General features: G+C 46.2%; 1 protein-coding gene across 1 annotated transcript in view; it reads right to left on the bottom strand.

Moving 5' to 3' along the window:
- Positions 1-25,213, bottom strand: part of LOC124621820 (tryptophan 2,3-dioxygenase) — a 421,662-nt gene that overhangs the window by 212,245 nt on the left and 184,204 nt on the right. The window contains exon 3 of the mRNA XM_047147258.1: positions 19,239-19,306. Within this exon, the coding sequence (XP_047003214.1) occupies positions 19,239-19,306 (68 nt within the window). The remainder of the gene's footprint in view (positions 1-19,238; positions 19,307-25,213) is intronic.

Genomic DNA, 25,213 nt, shown 5'->3' with positions numbered 1-25,213 from the left:
ACCAGACTGTGCCTTCAGCCAGTGCTTCTCGTCTATGTGAAGAATTTGCAGACATTTTTGCACCGGGCCTCGGTTGCGCTAAGAACTATAAAGCACATTTGGAACTGAAAGTAAACGCGCAACCAAAATTTTTCAGAGTGCGCAATGTTCCCCACGCATTGCCTAATGAGGTCGCAAGTACATTACACGATTTGGTATCACAAGGTGTAATAGAACGTGTGCAGGCTTCTCTCTGGGCATCACCCTTAGTAATTTTGCAAAAACCTTCCGGAAAACTGAGACTTTGTGTGGACTTCAAGGCAACAGTGAATCCACAACTAGTGACTGCAACTTTTCCTTTACTCCGCCCGGAAGATCTTTTTGACAAACTGTGCCCAGGTAAATATTTTTCGAAGTTGGACCTAGCAGATGCGTGCTTGCAAATACCAGTGGACGAAGAATCCCAGCGCGTCTTGGTGGTTAACACGCATCTTGGTTTGTACCGATTCCAACGACTGCCATTAGGGTGTGCATCCGCCCCTGCATTGTTTCAGCAATATCTACAAACTGTTTGTGCGTCGGTCCCTACTGCAGCAAACTATCTGGACGACATTGTGATCTCTGGAAAGATGGAAGAAGAACATTTAGCCAATCACAGAACATTATTTCAGGTCTTGCGACAAAATGGTCTTCGCTTGTGGAAGGACAAATGTGTGTTTTTCGCCCGGGACTTACCCTACCTGGGCCATGTACTCAATGCCCAAGGCATACATCCCAGTCCAGAGCACCTCCATGCCATACAAGACTTGCCTTCGCCGCAGAATTTGAAGCAGCTACAGAGTGTGCTGGGAAAAAACAATTATTATTATCGCTATGTGCGCCACGCCTCTTCCATTTCCGCTCCGCTTCATCGCTTACGCCGTAAAGGTGTTCCGTTCGTCTGGACGACGGAATGCGAACGCGCCTTTCGCCAGTTGAAATCGGCGTTGCTTTCCAATACTTGCCTTACGCCATTCGATCCCCGGAAGCCCCTTTTGTTGATGGTGGCTGCATCGGATTTCGGGATCGGTGCTGTGCTTGCGCACAAAGATGGTTCGCACGATCGCCCTATTGCCTTTGCGTCCAAATTGCTCTCCTCTGCACAAAGAAATTATTCGCAGATCGAGAAAGAAGCATTGGTTCTCGTATTTGGTGTTACAAAGTTTCATGATTTCTTGTATGGTCGTCACTTTACCATCATCACAGACCACAAACCTTTGAATCGCTTTTTCATCCGACCAAGCCTGTACCTCCACGTACAGCGCAGAAATTCATTCGCTGGTCTATTTTCCTCCCGCAGTACCGCTACGATATCTTGTATCGGTCCACTGCTAAGCACGGAAACGCCGATGCGTTGTCCCGTTTGCCTGTTGCTGAGGACAAAGCATTCGATTCTTCCGAACTTGCTTGCATGTTCATTGATTCGGAAACCGATGATTGATTTTCATCGTGTAGCTACAGCCACAGCTGCCGACCCTGTCCTTGCTACCGTTCTGCATTTCGTTGCTACTCAATGGCCCTTGCCAAAGTCGCGGATCGGGGATCCGTTGGTTCGCCGATTTTTTGCTCACAGGGAGAGACTTTTTGTACGACGTGGTGTTTTGCTGTTGCGTTCTGATAATGATCAGTCCAGGGTCGTGGTCCCACGTTCGTTACAGTCCTCTGTCTTACGGCTTCTCCACCAAGGACATTGGGGTATAGTGAGAACGAAACAACTTGCTCGTCAGCACTGTACTTGGTTCGGAATCGATGCCGCGATTCCGAAAATGTGCTCTTCTTGCATGGCGTGTGCCGAACAACAATCCGCACCACCGCGGAAATTCTTTGCATGGCCAAAAGCCACTTCCCCTTGGCAACGCTTACACATCGATTTTGCTGGTCCATTCTGGAATGCTCGATGGTTGGTTCTGGTCGATTCATTCAGTAATTTTCCTTTTGTTGTCCGGATGTCTTCCACGACGTCATCTGACACCATCCAAGAGTTATCCGCTATCTTTTGCATTGAAGGTCTTCCACAGACTATTGTTTCCGACAATGGCCCACAATTCATGTCCGCAGAATTTCAGTCATTCTGCAAGGCCAATGGTATTCAAGATCTGACGTCCGCGCCGTTTTCGCCACAGTCAAACGGTGCCGCTGAACGATTGGTCAGGACTTTCAAGTCACAGATGTTGAAGTTGAAAGAGTCGCATTATCGGGAGGACGCGTTATTGCTCTTTTTGTCCTCGTATCGCTCTCAGCCCCGAGATGGTCGCTCGCTGGCTGAGTTGCTCCACAGTCGCCCTCATTGAACCTTGATGTCTTTGCTACATCCGCCGCATCAGGTTCCTGCGCAGCGGCAGACACCTGCTTTTGCCCCAGGCGACGTTGTCTACTACCGCAACTATCGAGGGCTCGAAGGGCGCATTGTTCGCTGCCTCGGCCGCGTTATGTATCTGGTTTCTGGGGCCTCTGGTGAGGTGCGTCGGCATCTCAATCAGCTGCGCCTCTGTCGTCGCACGGGTTCTGCCGCTCCCCGTCTGCTTTCAGCGACGGTGCCGACCGGTCAGCGCCCTGGGGACCCATCTACTGGCTCTCCTCAGCCCCAGGTGTTGCCGACGCTGCCTTCCATTTTGCCCCATGGCGACATGCCGCCGCCGCCGCCGCCGACTGTTCTCCCGCCGGCGACGCCCGCAGTGGACGCGTCGCTGCACCCGCCGGGCGGCTCCCTGGGTCACACGCCGCCGATCGCTTCCCGTGACCAGTTGTCCTCCGACATGGAACACTTGCCCGCTCCGTACCATATGTCGTCTTCGCCCGTCGGGTGCCCCGGCCCGATGGAGGTCGACCCTTCGGCCCCTCCTGTCTCTCTACGGGCGCATACACCGGATGTTGGCGTGCAACCTGGAGCTGGTTTTCAGGCGTTTCCTAGCTCCCCTCGGGCCGAATGGCAGGGTGCGGGTGGCACAGCCTCGCCTGTTAGGCTCCCCACCTCGTCGCATACGTCCACATGGGGTCCTCCCCACGGCGGGCGGAAGCCTTATGCCACAACCGTCCGCCGATTTGCGGGGGAGGAATGTGGTGTCACCGCCAGACACCACACTTGCTAGGTGGTAGCCTTTAAATCGGCCGCGGTCTGTTAGTATACGTCGGATCCGCGTGTCGCCACTATCAGTAATTGCAGACCGAGCGCCGCCACACGGCAGGTCTAGAGAGACTTCCTAGCACTCGCCGCAGTTGTACAGCCGACTTTGCTAGCGATGGTTCACTGACAAATTACGCTCTCATTTGCCGAGATGATAGTTAGCATAGCCTTCAGCTACATCATTTGCTACGACCTAGCAAGGCGCCATTATCATTTGCTATTTATCTTGTGAAGCATGTACCGTCAGACCGATGTTCACAAATTTTGGATTAAAGTTAAGTATTCCAGAAGCTACGTACCTATTTTGCTAGTCTCAATTCCTTGTCATTTTCCAGACCACACGCCAGCCTGCGTGAGCTTAAACGCGTGCCTTTCGGCTTCCTCTCATAGTGGATTGGCGCTCTTTCCAGTCCACTACAGTTACAACCTCTCGATACACCACAGCATCATCTGCAAAAAGCCTCAGTGAACTTCCGATATCATCCACAAGGTCATTTATGTATATTGTGAAAGCAACGGTCCTACGACACTCCCCTGAGGCACACCTGAAACCACTCTTACTTCTGAAGACTTCTCTCCATTGAGAATGACATGCTGCGTTCTGTTATTTAGGAACTCTTCAATCCAATCACACAATTGGTCTGATAGCCCATATGCTCTTACTTTGTTCATTAAACGACTGTGGGGAACTGTATCGAACGCCTTGCGGAAGTCAAGAAACACGGCATCTACCTGTGAACCCGTGTCTATGGCCCTCTGAGTCTCGCGGACGAATAGCGCGAGCTGGGTTTCACACGACCGTTTTTTTCGAAACCCATGCTGATTCCTACAGAGTAGATTTCTAGTCTCCAGAAAAGCCATTATACTCGAACATAATACGTGTTCCAAAATTCTATAACTGATCGACGTTAGAGATATAGGTCTGTAGTTCTGCACATCTGTTCGACGTCCCTTCTTGAAAACGGGGATGACTTGTGCCCTTTTCCAATCCTTTGGAACGCTACGCTTTTCTAGAGACCTACGGTACACCGCAGCAAGAGGGGGGGCAAGTTCTTTCGCGTACTCTGTGTAAAATCGAACTGGTGTCCCATCAGGTCCAGCGGCCTTTTCTCATTTGAGCGATTTTAATTGTTTCTCTATCCCATTTTGTCATCTGTGCGACAATCTAGAGAAGGAACTACAGTGCAGTCTTCTTCGGTGAAACAGCTTTGGAAAAAGACATTTAGTATTTCGGCCTTTAGTCTGTCATCCTCTGTTTCAGTACCATTTTGGTCACAGAGTGTCTGGATATTTTTTTTTTGATCCACCTACCGCTTTGACATAAGAGCAAAATTTCTTAGGATTTTCTGCCAAGTCAGTACATAGAACTTTACTTTCGAATTCATTGAACGCCTCTCGCATAGCATATATTTAAGTGAGTTTGAACGTAGTGTTACAGTCGGCGCACGAACGATGGGACGCAGCATCTCCGAGGTAGCGATGAAGGGAGGATTTTTCTGTACGAATATTTCACGAGTGTACCGTGAATATCAGTAATCCGGTATAACGTCAGATCTCCGACATCGCTGCTGCCTGAAAAAGATCCTGGAAGAACGGGACCAACGACGACAGAAGAGAATCGTTCAGCGTGAAAGAAGTACAACCCTTCCGCAAATTGCTACAGATTTCAATGCTGGGCCATCAACAAATGTCAGTGTGGGAGCCGAAGGCTCACTCGTGTACCCTTGACAACTGCACATCACAAAGCTTTACGTCTCGCCTGGTCCCGTCAATATTGACATTGGACTGTTGATGACTGAAAGCATGTTACCTGGCCACACGAGTCTCGTTTCAAATTGTGTCGAGCGGATGGACGTGTACGAATATAGAGACAACCTCATGAAGCCATGGACCCTGCATGTCAGCTGGGGACTGTTCAAGTTTATGGAGGCTCTGTAATGGTGTGAGGCGTGTGGAGGCGGAGTGATATGGGACCTTTGATACGTCTAGATACGACTCTGACAGGTGACATGTACGTAAGCATCCTGTCTAATCACCTGCAGTCATCCGATGGACTTGGGGAATTGCAGCAGGACAATGCGACACCCCACACGTCCAGAATTGCTACAGAGTGGCTCCAGAAACACTCTTTTGAGGTTAAACACTTCCGCTATCCACCAAATTCCTTGCAACGTGCTGTTCAGAAGAGATCTCCACCCTCTCATACTCTTACAGATTTATGGACAGCCCTGCAGGATTCATGGTGTTAATTCCCTCCAGCTCTACTTCAGACATTAGTCGAGTCCATGCCATGTCGTGTCGCGGCTTTTCTGCGTGCTCGCGGGCCCCTACACGATATTAGGCAGGTGTACCAGTGTCTTTGGTCTTCAGTGTATATGGTTTAACGGTATTTTTGAGAGAGCTAGTTGCCATGAAAGGACAGCACTTTGACGTATATTCAACGATAAATCTAAAACCGCTTGCTGTGTATCAAAGAAAATGCGCATAGAGCTCACGCAACGTGGCGCATGGAGACTCTCCACTTCACGTTTTAAACGGGGTTCGCATCCAAAAACTGTTAGTACAATGTATTCCAGTAATTAAATTTTGTATAGACGGCAGCATATACACGTAAAAAGCAAGAAGAAAAGGTAGCCTATATAGCACGTCATATTTCTCAGATGGAAACCGAATTGAATCTTGCCTGCGAGATGGTCATTCTACATCTGCGACCTACAGTGCGAACTTATCGTGTCAGTCTGTGCGAATCAGTAGATTGCGACATAATCATTTAAGAAACTGGTTAATCAATTAGATTTCGAGTGTGCAGCCGTAGAAAATCTATTTTTTCAACAGATATTTCGGCCTTATACTTTTCTTCCATTTTCCAGTGACTCACATCTGTCACTTTAAACACGATAGCCAGAGAATACACAAGGTCCAGAGATATTGTTAGACGCCAAATAACTGCGTGTAAACTGAATCTTTGGCTATGTGCTTAGTCCATGTTGGCATATTGACGCATTGTCTTTGCGAAATGGTCAAAGAAAATGCAGGGTTCCATGCTTTTTCCAGGCTGAAACCACTGTCTCTAGTAATTAAATCCTTCAACAATCGAATTTTCACTGCTTTTTATATCAACGACTCCCAGAGTGATGAAGTTGACGCTAGAATTTTGACACTGTCATATAGAATAAAGCGCAATGAATACCGGTATTTTGGGTGCTAACAGCTGGATGTACTTCAGGGGTGTCGTACATCCGTCGTATTACGATTACATTTAATTTATAAAGGCTGATCAAAACGTTTCCGTTTGAGGGCTTGCTGCCGCGTGTATGCAACCCAGCGCGACTCCGCGGCATGCAGGCAAGGGTTTAGTGTGGCGTTCGAACGGCACCTTTTTCATCGCCCATCATGGATCACAAATTTATTTGGGAACAGTATGTGCTCAAAGCGTGAACCAGTCATCATCACTTCACGATAGGTGACACGGACCTGTCTCACTTTCTCGTTGTGCTACTCCACATAAATATATTGGAGAACTGTCTATTAAAAAGCTCCCATTATAGTGCAAAGGCGAAGGCAGTTTGCCGAATGCCATTATGTGTACTGCCAAAATTGAAGTACAGAAGAGATGGTGTTCCGGTATTTTTCGTAGTTGTGTGTGGTCCTTTTATGGGGCTTAAGAAAATGCTAAATGCAGAAGATATTGTTACACCGTGAAACAATTTCATTGTATGAGCTTAAATGTTTTGAAGTTCTACCTGGTGAACTCAGAGCCGAGGAGACCATGCCAATGGGAATTTCAACAAGGCGGGCGGCAGGGCACCAGGTAAGTCTTGCGACACTACTTCCGAGGCGAGGGAAGCAGAAGCATAAACGCTATAGTACCATGTAATAGGGCAGTGTGAAGTAACACTATAGCTTCAGCACCAGGGCGTCAATCCAATAGTCGAACGTTGCAGAACGATCCGAGCTCGGCGATCCAGAATAATTACTGAATTACCACAAAGAGGCTAGGAGCACTGACGAGACCGAGAAACAAGGGTGAATTCGATCGTGCACTCAGAGCCACTGCGTCATAGGCACAGGCTCTGCTCTTCAAATAACGAGACTTTCAAAGCTTAATGACATATGCAGTAGTCCCGCCATTCTGACTGTGTCGCTAGAACCAGAGAGAGAGTGACGGTCAGTGAGTTTCAGTGAAACCAGAAGCTGACCAATGGTTGTCTGCCTGCTACCCACTTGCTGACTACAACGCCGAGAAGCAATCAACATGATGCCACGTTGCTGTCTACTGGCACACGGCGGATCAGGTGAAGACTGGTGTGATGTCAAACCTCCTCCAGAGAGTGTCAATCATGGATGATATGCAAGCTGTCGACTCCACATCATCCAGGCGTGGCACGTTAGCCCGCTGGCCGACTCGTGAACAATCTGCTGCTGCAGTCTTGGTAGATCCACAGTGGATGACCAGACCCTAGCCTTCACGAAAACTGACATCCTGGATCACAAAATCGGCTATCCTCACCTACGCACACGAACGGGTGTCTACAAGAGCAATGAGATGTGGACCGTAACGTGCAGCAGAATTGTTCGTAACTAGCGGCGCCTGCCTGTCTCCACGCGGTCGCCTGCACGTCAACACACAGCAACAGTTCACTGACCTGTGACTTCGACGTCACAACTCGCTGACGTGGTGTACAAGCTCTTCTTCGTATCTTGTGCTTATGTCCCACCGCCGTCCTACACATCGAGTAGTCACTTCATAATTGTATAAACTAATCCTGGTAAATAAATGTAATTACAGATACTGCTGTCGTTAACACCTCTGGGCATATTCTGGACGACTCTCTCGCACTCGTTTCTCGGCCTCCTGCACACAAAGCACCCCATTTCCTTGGGTCATAACAATATGAACGTATTTCGCAACACTGTGTACTGCGGAGTTCGGAGACGACGATTGTGTTAGAATGAAAACGCCCCGTGTCATAAAGCAGCATTTGTAAGGTAATGGTTTGTGGGCAATAATCCACTAACACAAAGAAAAAGACGCATCGCGAAGGAAGCATCCAAATTGGCCGGAAATTGTTAGACGTGATTTATAGGTACAGGCAAACAAATGATGTCTGTTTCAGAAAGAAGAGAAAGAGCTTCACAAATTGAGCGAGTTAGAAACGCGTTGGTCCGCCTCTGGCCCTTGCACAAGCAGTTATTCTGCTTAGCATTGATTGATAGAGTTGTTAAATGACCTCCTGAGGGATATAGCGCCAAATTCTGTCCAATTGGCGCCTTAGATCGCCAGAATCCCAAGTTGGTTGGTGGTCCTGGCCATAATTCTTCAGACGTTTTCAATTGGGAAGACATTGCTGGCCAAAGTAGAGTTCGGCCAGGATGGAGACAAGTGGCAAAAACTCTCGACGTGTGCGAACGGGCGTTATCTTGCTGAAATGTAAGCCCCTAAGGCTTGCCATGAAGAGCAACAAAATAAGGCGTACAATATCGTACATGTACCGCTGCTCTGAAATGGCACCCCAGGAAGTCTCCAGACACGGCTTCGCTAGTCATTATGGCTGAACTCGAAGCAGATCTCTTACTCAAGACAATTTTACAAGAGTCAGTGAGATTCTAGGCTAAAGACGTGTCTTGAGACCTAATAAAATATCTTTGGGATGAGTTAGAACGTGGAATTCCAACCAGATCGAGCGTCCGACACCACTGTCTCCACTGTTTTCGGCTCCTGAGGGATAATAGACTGCCATTCCTCCACAGAGACTCAGGTACCTCATTGAAAGTGACCCCAGGAAAGTTGAAGCTGTCGTAAAAGCGAAGGGTAGACACACTCCATACTAATTGATGTTCACTGATAGATGTCCATATACTTTTGATCTGATGGTGTACAAGTAATGCAAAACATGGTCTTCATCTGTTTTTGATCTCTCAAATATGAAATTCTTATGAAATGTTGCTGCCTTGAGAGCAGAAATTCTTCTCTTTGACTTTAGTTCCTTTTTGTTGCTTGATGTTAAGCAGAATCTCCTTTCGTCTATTGTTCACCACTTCCCACTTCGTTTCGTTCATACTTAAAGCTCATTGCTTTCTAATCTTGTTAATGTGGACCAGAACAGCTAGATAACTTGGAAACCTTTATCCTTGCACTCAGCTTTTTGTAAACTTCTTGGCTGTTTGTTCAATATACATCTTACTGTACAGAGATGGTGAGCCTTTTTCCTAACAGAGAAATGCTGAAAGAATGAGGGAAATTCGGTTACTTATTTTTTTCATAGTTCCACACAACTTCTTCCTGTTTTCTCGATTGATCTGTGTTCAGGTTTTCAAGGCCTATCCAATGTGCCAACTTATAACTAAATCTGAGGGGGGTGCGATGGGGAGGTTCCCTTGTCAGTGACTTCAGTATTGTCTCTCGCTTGCTCCAAAGAAGAGCAGAAAATTAAATGTAACTGCTGGTCGTAAGCGGAACTGCGGATCATGCTGTCCGCAAACTTTTACTGGACTCAGTTTCCGCGAGTTTAAGTACATGTTGTTCGTTTACTCGAAAGCAATGAAGCTCGCGTAAACAGCTGATCGGATGCTACTGACATTGGCAGTACTACAGGGAAAGAGAGCTGATGAGTTGACGGATTCGCTCAGAAACGCAAATCCCATGTACAGTGTCACACAGTAGCATTTAACTGTGAACCGGCAGTAGCAGGAAACTGGGATCAGAACGGTTCTGCGAAATTTTATTTAGCATCACACTGCCGCGTATTCTCAAGGGAGGGTTTAAGAAAGTAGTCTGCTGCATAATTTGTGTCAGTCGCCTAACTCCACGTCCTCGTTTCTTGCCGCAGTAGTTGTTGGTTTTGTGGGACATTACTGAAACTGCGCTTGACAAAGCAAATATGCACTGCTGGGTTTTCATTCCAAAAATTAGTTTCATAGTCTGAATGTGAATTATTTTGATGTGAAATACGATTGCGCATTGAATGTGTAATGTTTTTCTGTCTTTTTGATTATTTATTGCTTCCACTATTTCATCTCTCAAGGCTACCCATTCGTCTTCTGTTGAGTTCCTTACCCCACATCTGCCCACTGGAAATAGTGTGCAGTTTAAAATCTGACTTCTAAATATCTATTTCACAATTAGGTAATCTATTTGAAACTTTTCAGTGTCTACAGGTATTATCCATGCATACAACTTTCCTTCTTGATTTTCAAACCAAGTATTAGCGATTATTATATTATACTCTGCGCAAAATTCTACCAGGTGACTTCCAATTTCATTCCTTTTCCCCAGTCGATGTTCTCGTACTACTTTCTCTTCTCTTTTTGTTCCTGCTATCGAATTCCAGTTCCCCATCACGATTGAATTTTCATCTTCCTTAACTATCTGAATAATTTATTTCATCTCATACACATTCTTTTATCTCATATACATCTCATATACATTCTTTGACTAGAAGAAGGTATCGGTTGGTAGGACATGTTCTGAGGCATCAAGGGATCACCAATTTAGTATTGGAGGGCAGCGTGGAGGGTAAAAGTCGTAGGAGACCAAGAGATGAATACCCTAAGCAGATTCAGAAGGATGTAGGTTGCAGTAGGTACTGGGAGATGAAGCTTGCACAGGATAGAGTAGCATGGGGAGCTGCATCAAACCAGTCTCAGGACTGAAGGCCACAACAACAACAACAACAATAACAACAACATTCTTTGAATCACTTCATCACTGTGGAGCTAGTTGGCATATAAACTAGTACTACTGTGGTGGGTGTTGGCTTCGTGTCTAAATGAGCTATGTGTTTGTCTTCGATATACTGCCCATAGTAGCTTATCGCGTGCCTATTTTCTGGTTCATTGTAGGGCCTACTCATGCATTACCCATCTTTTATTTTATATTTACAATACTGTAGTCACCTGACCAGAAGTACAGTTCATCCTGGCACCTCACTTCACTACTTCCAACTCTATCCAACTTCACCACATCCATTTCGCTTTTTAAATTCTCTAATCTGCCTACCAGATTAAGCGATCTAACATTCCACCTCTGACCCATAGAATTATTATTCATCTTGATGAAGACATGCTCTTGACAAGTCCCTGCAGATCCGGGGGGGGGGGGGGGGGGGATGACGACTATTTTACCAACACAACATTTTATCCAAGAAAGTGCCCACATAATTAGTAAAGCTGCATGCCTCCCCCCCCCCCTCCCCTCCCGCCGGAAAAAGGAAAAATAATGGCTGTGATTTCCCTTGCTTTCAGCAGTTCGCAGTACCAGCATTGGAATGCCATATTGACTAGTTTTACTAGACCAGATCAGTGAATCATCCAGATTATTGACCCTGCAATAACTGAAAAGGCAGTTGCCCCTTTTGAGAAACTAGATGTTTGTCTCACCTTTCCACCAATACTCTTTCGAAGTCGTTGCACGTACGGTATGGCAGCACGTATCTTGGACATGCGCAAGCAACACCACCTTGTCAAGGTCCATGGTGCATAAGAATATTTATCTCTAAGAAAATCTGGGCATGTAGTCCACGCAAAAGAAATCACGGACACAATTATCTACACTTCGCAAGCCACCTTACAGTGGGTGGTGAATGGTAGTTTACGTACCACTGCTACTTCCGCCTTTCGTATTCCAGTCGCGAAAGTTTCGCGGGAAGAGCGATTGTTGGCAGGCATCCGTGGGAGCTCGGTTGTCTCTGATTTTACATTCATGTTCTTTTCGCGAGATACTCGTGGGAAGATGCAATAAACACTAACGTGACAAAAGTCATGGGTTAGCGATATGAAAATATACAGAGGACAGTAATATCGCATACGAAAGGTATAAAAGAGCTGTGTATTGGCGGAGCTGTCAATTGTACTGAAGTGTATCATGTAAAAAGTGTCCTACGTGATTATGGCCGCTCGACTAGAATTATTAGACTCTGAATCCGGAATGGTAGTTGGAGCTAGACGCACAGAACATACTAGTTCAGAAATCGTTAAGGAATTCAGTATTCCGAGACCCATAGTGTCAAGAGTGTGCCAAGATAACCAAATTTCAGGCGGTACTTCTGACCACGAACAACGCAGTGACCGACGGCCTTCACTTAATGACCCAGAGAAGCGGTGTTTGCATAGAGTTGTAAGTGACAACGAACAAGCAACACAGCATGAAACAAGCGCAGAACGACGAACACAACCGTCAGGACAGTACTGTGAAATTTGGCGTCAATAGGCTGTGGCAGCACATGACCGACGCGAGTGCTTTTGCTAACAGAACGACATCGCCTCCAGCGCCTCTCGTGGACTAGTGACCGTATCAGTTGGACCCCACACGACTGGAAAACCGTGGCCTAGTCTGATGAGTCCAGATTTTCATTGGTAAGAGCTGATGATACACTACTGGCCATTAAAATTGCTACACCAAGAAGAAATGCAGATGATAAACATGTATCCATTGGACAAATATATTATACTAGAACTGACATGTGATTACATTTTCACGCAATTTGGGTGCATAGATCCTGAGAAATCAGTACCCAGAACAACCACCTCTGACCGTAATAACGGCCTTGATGCGCTTGGGCATTGAGTCAAACAGAGCTTGGATGGCGTGTACAGGTACAGCTGCCCACGCAGCTTCAACACGATACCACAGTTCATCAAGAGTAGTGACTGGCGTATTGTGACGAGCCAGTTGCTCGGCCACCATTGACCAGACGTTTTCAGTTGGTGAGAGATCTGGAGAATGTGCTAGCCAGGGCAGCAGTCGAACATTTTCTGTATCCAGAAAGGCCCGTACAGGACCTGCAACATGCAGTCGTGCATTATCCTGCTTAAATGTAAGGTTTCTCAGGGATCGAATGAAGGGTAGAGCCACGGGTCGTAACACATCTGAAATGTAACGTCCACCGTTCAAAGTGCCGTCAATGCGAACAAGAGGTGGACGAGACGTGTAACCAATGGCACCCCATACCATCACGCCGGGTGATATGCCAGTATGGCGATGACGAATACACGCTTCCAATGTGCATTAACCGCGATGTCGCCAAATACGGATGCGACCATCATGATGCTGTAAACAGAACCTGGATTCATCCGAGAAAATGACGTTTTCCATTCGTGCACCCAATTTCGTCGTTGAATACACCATCGCAGGCGCCCCTGCCTGTGATGCAGCGTCAATGGTAACCGCAGACACGGTCTCCGAGCTGATAGTCCATGCTGCTGCAAAAGTCGTCGAACTGTTCGTGCAGATGGTTGTTGTCTTGCAAACGTCCCCATCTGTTCACTCAGGGATCGAGACGTGGCTGCACAATCCGTTACAGGCATGCGGATAAGATGCCTGTCCCCTCGACTGCTAGTGATACGAGGCCGTTGGGATCCAGCACGGCGTTCCGTATTACGCTCCTGAACCCACCGATTCCATATTCTGCTAACAGTCATTGATTCTCGACCAACGCGAGCAGCAATGTCGCGATACGATAAACCGCAATCGCGATAGGATACAATCCGACCTTTATCAAAGTCGGAAACGTGATGGTACGCATTTCTCCTCCTTACACGAGGCATCACAACAACGTTCCACCAGGCAACGCTGGTCAACTGCTGTTTGTGTATGAGAAATCGGTTGGAAACGTTCCTCATGTCAGCACGTTGTGTGAATGCTCTGAAATGCTAATCATTTGCATATCACTGCATCTTCTTCCTGTCGGTTAAATTTCGCGTCATCTTCGTGTAGTAGTAATTTTAATGGCCATTAGTGTAGGATTCGAGTACGGCGCAGACTCCACGAAGCCATGGACAGAAATTGTCCACAAGGCGTTGTGCAAGCTGGTGATGGATCCACAATGACGTGGGTTGTGTTTACATGGGGACTGGGTCCTCTGGTCCAACTGAACCGATCACTGACTGCAAAGAGCTGTGCTGTGTTACCTGGAGACAATCTTCAGCCATTTATGGGCGTCGTATTCCTAAACAACGATGTTAAATCACCTGGCCACAATTGTTCGCAGTTGGTTTGAAGAACATTCTGGACAATTCGAACGAATCATTTGGCCACAGAGATCGGTCGACAAGAATTCCATCGAACATTTATGGGACATAATCGAGAGGTTAGTTCACGCACAATGTCCTGCAGCGGCAACACTTTTGCAATTTCGGACGGCTGTAGAGGCAGCAAGACTCAATATTTCTACAGGGGACTTCAAAAGACATGTTGAGATCATGCCACGTCGAGCTGCTTCACTACTCCGGGAAGAGGAAAACCGACCCGATATTACCGAGGTATCCCATGACTTTTGTCATTTCTGTTTATCTGATGACTCTTCTAGGAACTACGGTCTCGGAAATATAATAGTAAACCACGCCTTGATTCAGAAAGAACCTCTTGTAGCGTTTGCCACCGGAGTTGGGTGAGAATCTCCGTGACGACGCACTTACTAAATAGATCTGTAATGAAACGCGCCGTTCTACTTTGAATGTTCTCTATAGTCTCTATCAGTCCTATCTCGTCCGGATCCCAGACTGACGAACAATATTCAAGAATAGGTCGAACAAAGGTTTTTGCAAGCTATCTCCTTTGTGGATGAACTGCACCTCCTGAGAATCCTTCCAAAGATAAAAAGTCTAGCCTCTTCCTTATCTATGATTAATTTTATGCGGTCGTTCCACTTTAAATCACTCCTTACACATACATGTATGTATTTTGTGGAGGTGTCTGATTCCAGTGATTATTCTGAAATCGTGTGATCGTACAGTAATGCGTCATTCTGCTATTTATGCACAATAAGTTACATTTATTTTTGTTGAGGGTCAACCGCTGATCCCAGGAAAAAGTTCCGCTCCTCTGCAGGTCTTCGTGTATTTCGTTACTAGCGTTGCAACTTCTCTGTGTATAACAACGTCACCCGAGAAAAGCCTCGTGGAACTCAATGGGTTATTTACTACTGCTGTATTGTGAAAAGTACGTCTCCTATAACATTCTTTTGGGGTACGCTGGAAGTTACTTTTAGGAATGAAGATTTATCTCCGTTGAGAATGACATATTGTGTTCTGTTTCCTAGAAACTCTTCACTCCGTCTTCACAGCTAGTCTGATGTTCTCGAATTTTGTTGATTAGGCAGCAGTGCGGAATTGTATCGAACATCTTCTGGAAGTCAAGGAACACATCATCAACTGGTGCGCAGGTATCTACTGATCTCTGGGTCGTGTGGTTATCTCCGTTGAGAATGACATATTGTGTTCTGTTTCCTAGAAACTCTTCACTCCGTCTTCACAGCTAGTCTGATGTTCTCGAATTTTGTTGATTAGGCAGCAGTGCGGAATTGTATCGAACATCTTCTGGAAATCAAGGAACACATCATCAACTGGTGCGCAGGTATCTACTGATCTCTGGGTCGTGTGGACGAAAAGATCGACCGTTATTTTCGGAACCCATGCTGACTCCATTTTCTGTCTCCGCAAAAGTCGTAGTACGCAAGCATAAACGTTCCAAAAACGGACCGACACCAGAAATACAGTTTCGTGCTGTTGTGTCTAGACAAGACAGCCTAGACACAATGAGAGGAAGCCTAAAGGCACGCGCTAAGCCAAAGCAGGGTGCGTGAGGTCTGAAACAGGATACGTAATGAATGCTATAAAGAAAAGTACGTAGCTTCTGGAATACTTAACTTTAATCCATCCTTTTGGTACATCTGGAGATTGTGGCGATACAAGTGAGACTCTTTAGATACATGCAATGTTACTAATGGCGCCTTGCTAGGTCGTAGCCATGAACTTACCTGAAGGCTATTGTAACTGTCTCTCGGCAAATGAGAGAAAGGCTTCGTCCGTGTAGTCGCTAGCAAAGTCGTCGTACAACTGGGGCGAGTGCTCGTCCGTATCTCGAGACCTGCCTTGCGGTGGCGCTCGGTCTGCGATCACACAGTGGCGACACGCGGGTCCGACATGTACTAATGGACCGCGGCCGATTTAAAACTACCACCTAGCAAGTGTGGTGTCTGGCGGTGACACCACACGTGCATCTCTTCGACGACCCTGCTTGAAAATGGGAATGACGTATGCTTTATTCCCATCACCAGGAACGCTTCGCTCCTCCAGCGATCTACGGTACACAGCTGCTAGAAGAGGAGGAAGTTCTTTCGCGTACTCTTAGCAGAATCGGGTATATCGTCAGGTCTAGTACCTTTCCTGTGTTGGGCAGTTTTTTGCTTTTGCATCCCACGATCACTTACTTCGATATCTATCATTCTCAAGTTAGTGCACCGATTTAAAGGAGGAACCACAGTACGATCTTCCTCAGCGAAGCACGACTTTGACATTCTCTCCGTCAGCCTTCGTTTCGATGCCTGTGTCGTCACAGAATGTCTGGATAGACAGATTCGATCAGTTTACTAATTTAATGTAAGAGAAAAATTTCCTAGGATTTTTATCAAGTCGTTAGAAGTTTTCTTTCGAATTCGTTGAACGCTTCACGCGTGGCTTTCCTTGTGCTGATTTTTGCTTCGCTCAGGTTTTGTTTTCCTGTGAGGCTTTGGCCACATTTAAATCTACAGTGAAGTTCTCTTTGCTTTCGCAGGAACTTTGTAAAATGGCTATCGAGTCACAGCGTGTCTTTTCGTCCCTCACAACTTTTGCTCGGCGCATATATGTTTAAGGCGTACTATAGAATGCTCTTGAAGTATGTCTATCGATGTTTTCGGTCTTGCAACAGGATATTTCATGTTGACAATTAATGATTTGCTCTTGTCGCTCTCGATAAGCAGGTATATCTTCCTACAATTATTTTCATCCCTATATACAGTCGTATTGAGTTATGATGTAACGGCCTTGTGATCACTGGTTCCATGAAATACACTCAGTCGAAAAGTTCGAGCCTGTTGATGACCAGGAGATCTAAAATCTTACTTTCACTAGTCAATTCGCTGATTAGCTGCTTAAGATATTTTTTGGGTACGGCATTTAGAACAGTTTCACATGACAGCTACACTCCACTTCCTGCCTTAATAACTCGAGAGAAATTTCAAAAATGGTTCAAATGGCTCTGACCACTATGGGACTTAACATCTGTGGTCGTCAGTCCCCTAGAACTTAGAACTACTTAAACCTAACTAACCTAAGGACATCACACACATCCATGCCCGAGGCAGGATTCGAACCTGCGACGATAGCAGTCGCGCGGTTCCGGACTGAGCGCCTAGAACCGCTAGACCACCGCGGCCGGCAGAGAAATTTACTTCAGTATTATAACCTGACAAGGAAATTTACGCTAAAGGTTCTCCAAGTTTCCTTTAGAATTTTCCGCCACTACCGCTCCTTAAGCGGGGGCTATAACAGCATCCGATGACGATGTTTGATGCACTTTTAACACTTCACCCAAACTGTAGTAACCTTACTAAATGCTATCGTATTGTTAAAATGTCCGCCCCGATAGCGGTCCCGTCCTTAACTCGCAGTCTCTTAGATATCCTCCGACCAGCTTCTCTCGATCCACCGATCAATGTGGCACCTATTTCTTCATTATTGTACCATGTCGCTAATTGTTTCATAGAACTCAGCTACGTTCGGGCCAATCTTCCAGTCACCCGTCCTCCCCGTACAAAAGACTATTATCGTTTGTTTATGCTGTCCAACCCTTGCGACCCCATGGTGCTACAGCACCCTGACATTAACTGGCGCACGGTTTGGGTGTGTGTGCATGCACCCTTTTTACCGTCGTCTGTGCCTGCACTCTGCTATGTTTTAGTCTATGACAAATTCCCGACCAATAGTCGGCTTTATCGCATAGGACTGGCCATCTCCCCACTTTGCCCTGACTGTCAGCTCGAAGACACCGACGAGCACCGTCTTACGTGCCCCCTGAAACGAAACGTTTGGCTCCTCATCCAACGAATCGTGGGCTTTCACCACCGTGCCCCGCCAACGACGGTAACCCCAGATTTCTTGTTGTTGCCCCAGACATTTCACTACCCTCTTGCTAAGTACCACACACTCATCTGGTTTCGAGGAGAGTCTTTTGAATACATCTTTCAGAGTGGTCTGCATACAGTCCTCCACTTCTGGTACAAAGTTGTGACCACACATAGCACCCTCACCCGAAAACCATCTTACCGACAAACTTATGCTGGTTATCTCCGCAGCGTCTTCCATGAGCCCCCCCCCCCCCCCTCTCAAAGTTGGGGTGTACCATGCCTACCCGTCACATGATGCAACACCTTTATCCACGTTCTCATGCATTGACAAAAAAAGACAAAAAATATTTTGCTGTGTTTAATGTTTTTCTAATATTTTTGTAAGAACTAACAATCATTTGTGTATGTTTAAATTGTACCTTGAAGAACTGTTGCATTGTGTATATATGTACTGTTAGTTTGCTCAATAAAGATTACTGCATTAAAAAAAAAAGCTGAATGGTCAGCGTGACGGACTGCCGTCCTAAGATGCCCGGGTTCGATTCCCGGCTGGGTCTGGGCTTTTCTCCGAGCAGGGAGTGGGTGTTGTGTTGTCTTCATTATCATTTCATCCCCATGCGGCGTGCAGGTCGCCCAATCTGGCGTCGAATGCAGTAAGACCTGCACCTAAGCGGCCGGATCTGCCCTGTAAGGGGCCTCCCGGCCAATGACGCCAAACACTCATTTCCAATTTTTCCATTGCTAAAATGCTACAAAACAGCCTCCACTATCGGCGTCCTGAAATTAGTTGCGAATGACAACGTAAAACATCATTAAGAGTCTATTTCGGAACGAAGAGTAGTTGCCATCAGAAAGTGTCGTACTATTGAGTTACTCTTTGTGGTTCTTTTTGGTGCTGAATTCACAAGCAAATTATTTCTAGTAAAAGAACCCTCTTCTTCAACTTTGTTTTTCGTCATTTTGCGTAGTAGTAGTAGAATTAAAGTTGTAATTCTAAACACGATAGTTGCTGGAAAAAAATTCACAGTTCTTTTGCAAGTGTTAGGCGCATGTGTAGACACGTTACTTTCGCCATTATTCAGAAAACAAAGGTGTTTCGAAGGCATGTATTTTCTAGACTGAGTGTCTAAAATAAAGTCGTTCGGAAATAAGTCAACCACAATGTCACAAGTATATGGATATTAATCCTGCGTTTCAAATAAGCCACTTACTTCTGTGTTGAATTTCGCTCTGACAGAATCCAGCTCGTATATAATCTGCTTGAACCATAGCTCGTAAGCTGAAACAAAGATAGAAATACTTCAGAGAGTAATAATCGGAATACATACACACACAGAGAACACGAGGACAACAACTGGACAAACGAGACAACACACACATCACGATTAGTAGTGTACTTTCTGCATTATCTGCCTTTGTTATGTTTCGTGTTGTTTGAATGACAATCTCTCAATCTGCATGAAGGAATTTTGAACGGATAATGTGTCAAAGACTGAATGACAGGTTCACATTTTCGCTTTGTAAAATTTTTTTAAGCTAATTGTTTCGAAAGTAATGATCACAGAACGCGGGTAATCTGAAAACACCAGTAAGGACGGCAAGCTCGGAAAGCAATGACAACATTGTCTTCGGTATTATTTAGTTTCATTTACCATACAATCCACAGGAAAACCGTTTGTATAGTCGACAGAATACTACTTACTGCGTACGTCTTTCCCGCACCAGTTTCTGAGCTCTTGACACCACGTATGGTTCTCATCACCAATAATGAATTTTAGTCGAAGTTTCAATGACCTCTACAAGCTTCATATGTAGATGTTTTAAAAATCGCAAATGCAGTCATGTTTCGCATATATTCTTCTACCTTCAGTTTATTTTTATTTGTATAGCGTATAAATAGAATACCTGTAGCAATAATTGAGCTTCTACATCCCGAGTTTTCTTTGTGGAATTTGTTAAACAGTTATAATTTATTTTGTGTTTCGAACATTTCTGCTACGCTCCCTCGTATGAAAGTCTGGGAAACAAATATTTCATGTCATTGATGATGACAGTGCCTGTGTTGGTACTGTAACGGCACAGTACATGAATCCATTTCAAAAACATTTATGATCAAGGATATTTTTTGCAACATCACTATCAATCGTCTTCGTTGTGAATTTGGTTATTTTCGGTGAAAGGCCAAATTTCATGAATCTGCAGCTCCAGTCGTTCTAACAGTTGTAAGATAGGCAAGTCATTTTGATTTTTGTAGGTTTTCGATGTGCACGTCAGAGAGGAAACAAGTTATGTTACTGATAAGCAATCTTGGATCTTGTTGTGGCACAGTCTTTGCCTCTGCGCAGTCTGATACATTCTTAGTTGAAGTGTGGTATTCAGTAATCTGTGTAGGCTTTTGATTCTATCTGCTAGATGATGAAAGATTTATTGCAAAGGACAGGGAGGATGAATATGATGTTTGTACTGGAAGGCGAAAAGAATATAAATTTTGAATAACGTTAACTTGCTCAGAGCTGAGAGAAAGACCACCCCACTTCCTTGGGCGCTTCAGCCGGAACCGCGCTGCTGCTACGATCGCAGGTTTGAATCCTGCCTTGGGCATGGATGTGTGTGATGTCCTTAGGTTAGTTAGGTTTAAGTAGTTCTAAGTTCTAGGGGACTGATGACCACAGATGTTACGTCCCATAGTGCTCAGAGCCATTTGAACCATTTGAACCACTTCCCTGAGACATACGTCAAGATATCAACTGATTAAGCTGTTTGGTTTTTATAGAAATTTTCTGTTATCTCTGTACGCGTTTCAAATTATTGTTCACTTTCTTAAGCATAGTACTGTTCAGGCCAGTATTATGTGTGAAGATCAGGCGAAATTTTACTCTGTCTTTTTGAATACGTACTTCATTCTACAACCGTTGTCTCGGAATATCATTTCATAGGAATAGTTACACTCCCCATCCCACTGTTTAAGGAAGGTTTATCATTAAGCACTACCACATTGCACCATACGGTATGCAACAGTTTCAATACTGTTTGGAAATTTTATTTAAAAATATAAATCTAGCTTTGCCGCTGCCTGCATGCTGTTTGATACTGTGCCTTCGAGAAATCTGCAACAATATTGTCAAGACGTGAGGCATGTGGACTTCTTGATTAGGGCCGGATAATTGTTTACTTCAGCTGCGTATTTGATATAAAGACAAGCTGTACTCAGACTAGTTACAGTTCAGTTCAAATTAGGTTCTGTTTAGTTAAAGTTTAGCAAACGAATTTAAGTTGGATAACAATTTGTAGGTACATTGTATTGTATTGTCTGTTGACCGGGGACCTAGAAACGACGGAGAGGCTTCGTCCCCGCCGCAGCCGCAGTAGTCCACAACCCCATTACGACTACCGCAGTCCACTTCATCCCTCCGCCGCCCCACACCGAACCCAGGGTTATTGTGCAGTTCGGCCCCCGGTGGACCCCGCAGGGAACGTCTCACACCAGACGAGTGTAACCCGTATGTTTGCGTGGTAGAGTAATGGTGGTGTACGCGTACGTGGAGAACTTTTTTGCGCAGCAATCGCCGACACAGTGTAACTGAGGCGGAATAAGGGGAAACAGCCCGCATTCGCCGAGGCAGATGGAAAACCGCCTAAAAACCAAAAAACCATCCACAGACTGGCCGGCTCACCGGACCTCGACTCAAGTCCGCAGGGCGGATTCGTGCCGGGGACCAGATGCTCCTTTGTAGGTACATGGGTTTGGTAATACGTAGAATTTTTATGGAGTGGGAGGTAAATTTTGACTGAATTTCATACAGAAACATATACATTCCTGGAAATTGAAATAAGAACACCGTGAATTCATTGTCCCAGGAAGCGGAAACTTTATTGACACATTCCTGGGGTCAGATACATCACATGATCACACTGACAGAACCACAGGCACATAGACACAGGCAACAGAGCATGCACAATGTCGGCACTAGTACAGTGTATATCCACCTTTCGCAGCAATGCAGGCTCCTATTCTCCCATGGAGACGATCGTAGAGATGCTGGATGTAGTCCTGTGGAACGGCTTGCCGTGCCATTTCCACCTGATGCCTCAGTTGGACCAGCGTTCGTGCTGGACGTGCAGACCGCGTGAGACGACGCTTCATCCAGTCCCAAACATGCTCAATGGGGGACAGATCCGGAGATCTTGCTGGCCAGGGTAGTTGACTTCTAGAGCACGTTGGGTGGCACGGGATACATGCGGACGTGCACTGTCCTGTTGGAACAGCAAGTTCCCTTGCCGGTCTAGGAATGGTAGAACGATGGGTTCGATGACGGTTTGGATGTACCGTGCACTATTCAGTGTCCCCTCGACGATCACCAGTGGTGTACGGCCAGTGTAGGAGATCGCTCCCCACACCATGATGCCGGGTGTTGGCCCTGTGTGTCTCGGTCGTATGCAGTCCTGATTGTGGCGCTCACCTGCACGGCGCCAAACACGCATACGACCATCATTGGCACCAAGGCAGAAGCGACTCTCATCGCTGAAGACGACACGTCTCCATTCGTCCCTCCATTCACGCCTGTCGCGACACAACTGGAGGCGGGCTGCACGATGTTGGGGCGTGAGCGGAAGACGGCCTAACGGTGTGCGGGACCGTAGCCCAGCTTCATGGAGACGGTTGCGAATGGTCCTCGCCGATACCCCAGGAGCAACAGTGTCCCTAATTTGCTGGGAAGTGGCGGTGCGGTCCCCTACGGCACTGCGTAGGATCCTACGGTCTTGGCGTGCATCCGTGCGTCGCTGCGGTCCGGTCCCAGGTCGACGGGCACGTGCACCTTCCGCCGACCACTGGCGACAACATCGATGTACTGTGGAGACCTCACGCCCCACGTGTTGAGCAATTCGGCGGTACGTCCACCCGGCCTCCCGCATGCCCACTATACGCCCTCGCTCAAAGTCCGTCAACTGCACATACGGTTAACGTCCACGCTGTCGCGGCATGCTACCAGTGTTAAAGACTGCGATGGAGCTCCGTATGCCACGACAAACTGGCTGACACTGACGGCGGCGGTGCACAAATGCTGCGTAGCTAGCGCCATTCGACGGCCAACACCGCGGTTCCTGGTGTGTCCGCTGTGCCGTGCGTGTGATCATTGCTTGTACAGCCCTCTCGCAGTGTCCGGGGCAAGTATGGTGGGTCTGACACACCGGTGTCAATGTGTTCTTTTTTCCATTTCCAGGAGTGTAGTTGGGAGCTTATACAGTGCTTGCAATTCTATTAAAGAACTGTGCAGTCGTAGGCTGTCACTGAGCCGCAGCTATTCATAAACCGCTGCTGAGCGACTTCTCGGAGCCTCTTCTGGTAGTCGCGCCGGGACACGAGTGCCACTGCGAAGCGCCGGGTGAGAGACCAGCTACCGAGAGTGTAGAGAGGACGGTGAAGTCGCCCGAAAGAGAAATATCAACAAGGAACCTGGGAACACCGCCCGAGAAGGCCGTGGTCGAGTGGGCTGGCATTTACAAGCGTGAGCTGGCCGAACGGTTGTGATACGGTACGTCGGGCGCAGTTTGGTTTAGGGCAGGGCCGGCTAATGCTTCTCACGCGCCGGGCTTGTTGCTCCCTCTCGGCGTGTCTCGGCTTTGTTCAGTCCTTCTTCGAAGTACCCAGTACAGCGCTACATTCGATTTAGTATTGCGGTGCGGCGTCTTTCGGTCGGCACAACTCTCTTCAGTTCGGCAGAGTCGTGGTATCAGCGCTGTTTAAACTTCGCTATTTGTTGGTGGTATGAAGGACGTTCACAGGTTCAGTGGATGTTTGCACAAAAAAGGGGCAGTCTACCGATATGTCGTCACAAGCCTTTAAAAATGAATGTAAATGGCAGAAGAGGGATGAGCATTCTGAATATTTATACAGTCGCATAAGCGACGGGTCCTGCATATTCTTTTATGAAACGACGTTGCAAAACAGAGCAGAAAGAATTTAAAGATTTGGTTGACAATCAAAGAGCAGAAAATCACAACGATCGGCAGATGGGATTCATTGTTCAATACGTCAATTAGCACTTGTTGCTAAATTTCCAAGCATGCAGCGCGTGAAGAAACTGGTCGTATGAACAGCAAAATTTCTTAAGTTACACACATTATTAAGCTGTCAGGTGCAACAGTTCTCGATGGAGCTGAACGAAGAGTATGGAGACTTTATATATCACTACCAAGTACTTAGGTAAGTCAAGGGGAATGCCTGGAACGATTTTTTGATTTAAAACACACTATTGTTGAATTTATGAACGAAAAATAAGTGCAGGAAGGGAGACTAGAACATCTGGAATGGACTGCAGTCCTCGCATTCTAAGTGGACCTGATTTGCACACTGCTCACAGTGAGGTATCGCAAGATGAGCAAAAACAACTTTTTTCCGATTTGATGGAGACGCATCTAAAAAGCAATTCGCGTTATGGAAAGGACACATTGTGACAAAAACACAGTCCACTTTCTTAAGCTCACTGCTGTTGAATAAAACGCGACGTCTGAAGAAAACATTGTGGGCCTGAAAGAATTTCAGTTTGCCATTTCAGTTGAAAGCGTCCCATTACATGTGCAGAAATAATTGATTGACCTGCAAGGGAATTCCTAGTTCAATGACAAATCCTTTTAAGTCAAAACTGCCCAGAGTGTCTACATTACTTTCCTCAAGAAGAGTTTTCACGTCTCCATAGTGCTGTTACAAAAGAGTGCAATATTCCGATCGACATATTTGGCAGAAAGCTCTTTTTTCGATTATGAAACTAAACAAGTCACGAATACGTCGCAACCCGACAGTTAAACTATGAGAAATTGTCTGCGTCCGTCCGTATGTTAACAGTCTGTTCCAGATAATGTAACTTTTACGTCTTCAGCGATCCAAAAATAATTAAATAGTATTGAAAATTTGTTTTGTTTGTGATCTATGTTGTTAAGAAATGTGAGATATGAAACAAAATTTTATGCAGTGCAACTACACTGCCGTTTAAATGCTCTCCGACAGGTGTGAATGAACTCATTCGCACGCACATGTTGAAGAAGATGCATGTAACCGACAAGCGTGATTCTGCTTGCATGTTGGCCAAGCACAGTAGAATGGCGACCAATCGCAAAGGCCGCCGCGGTGGCCGAGCGGTGGTAAGCGCTACAGTCTGGAACCGCGCGACCGATACGGTCGCAGGTT

The sequence above is a fragment of the Schistocerca americana genome, chromosome 7 (assembly GCF_021461395.2).
Source record: "Schistocerca americana isolate TAMUIC-IGC-003095 chromosome 7, iqSchAmer2.1, whole genome shotgun sequence".
NCBI classification, from domain to species: Eukaryota; Metazoa; Arthropoda; class Insecta; order Orthoptera; family Acrididae; genus Schistocerca; species Schistocerca americana.
Note: the sequence above shows the minus strand (reverse complement) of the source record. Positions and strands in the feature narration are given on the sequence as shown.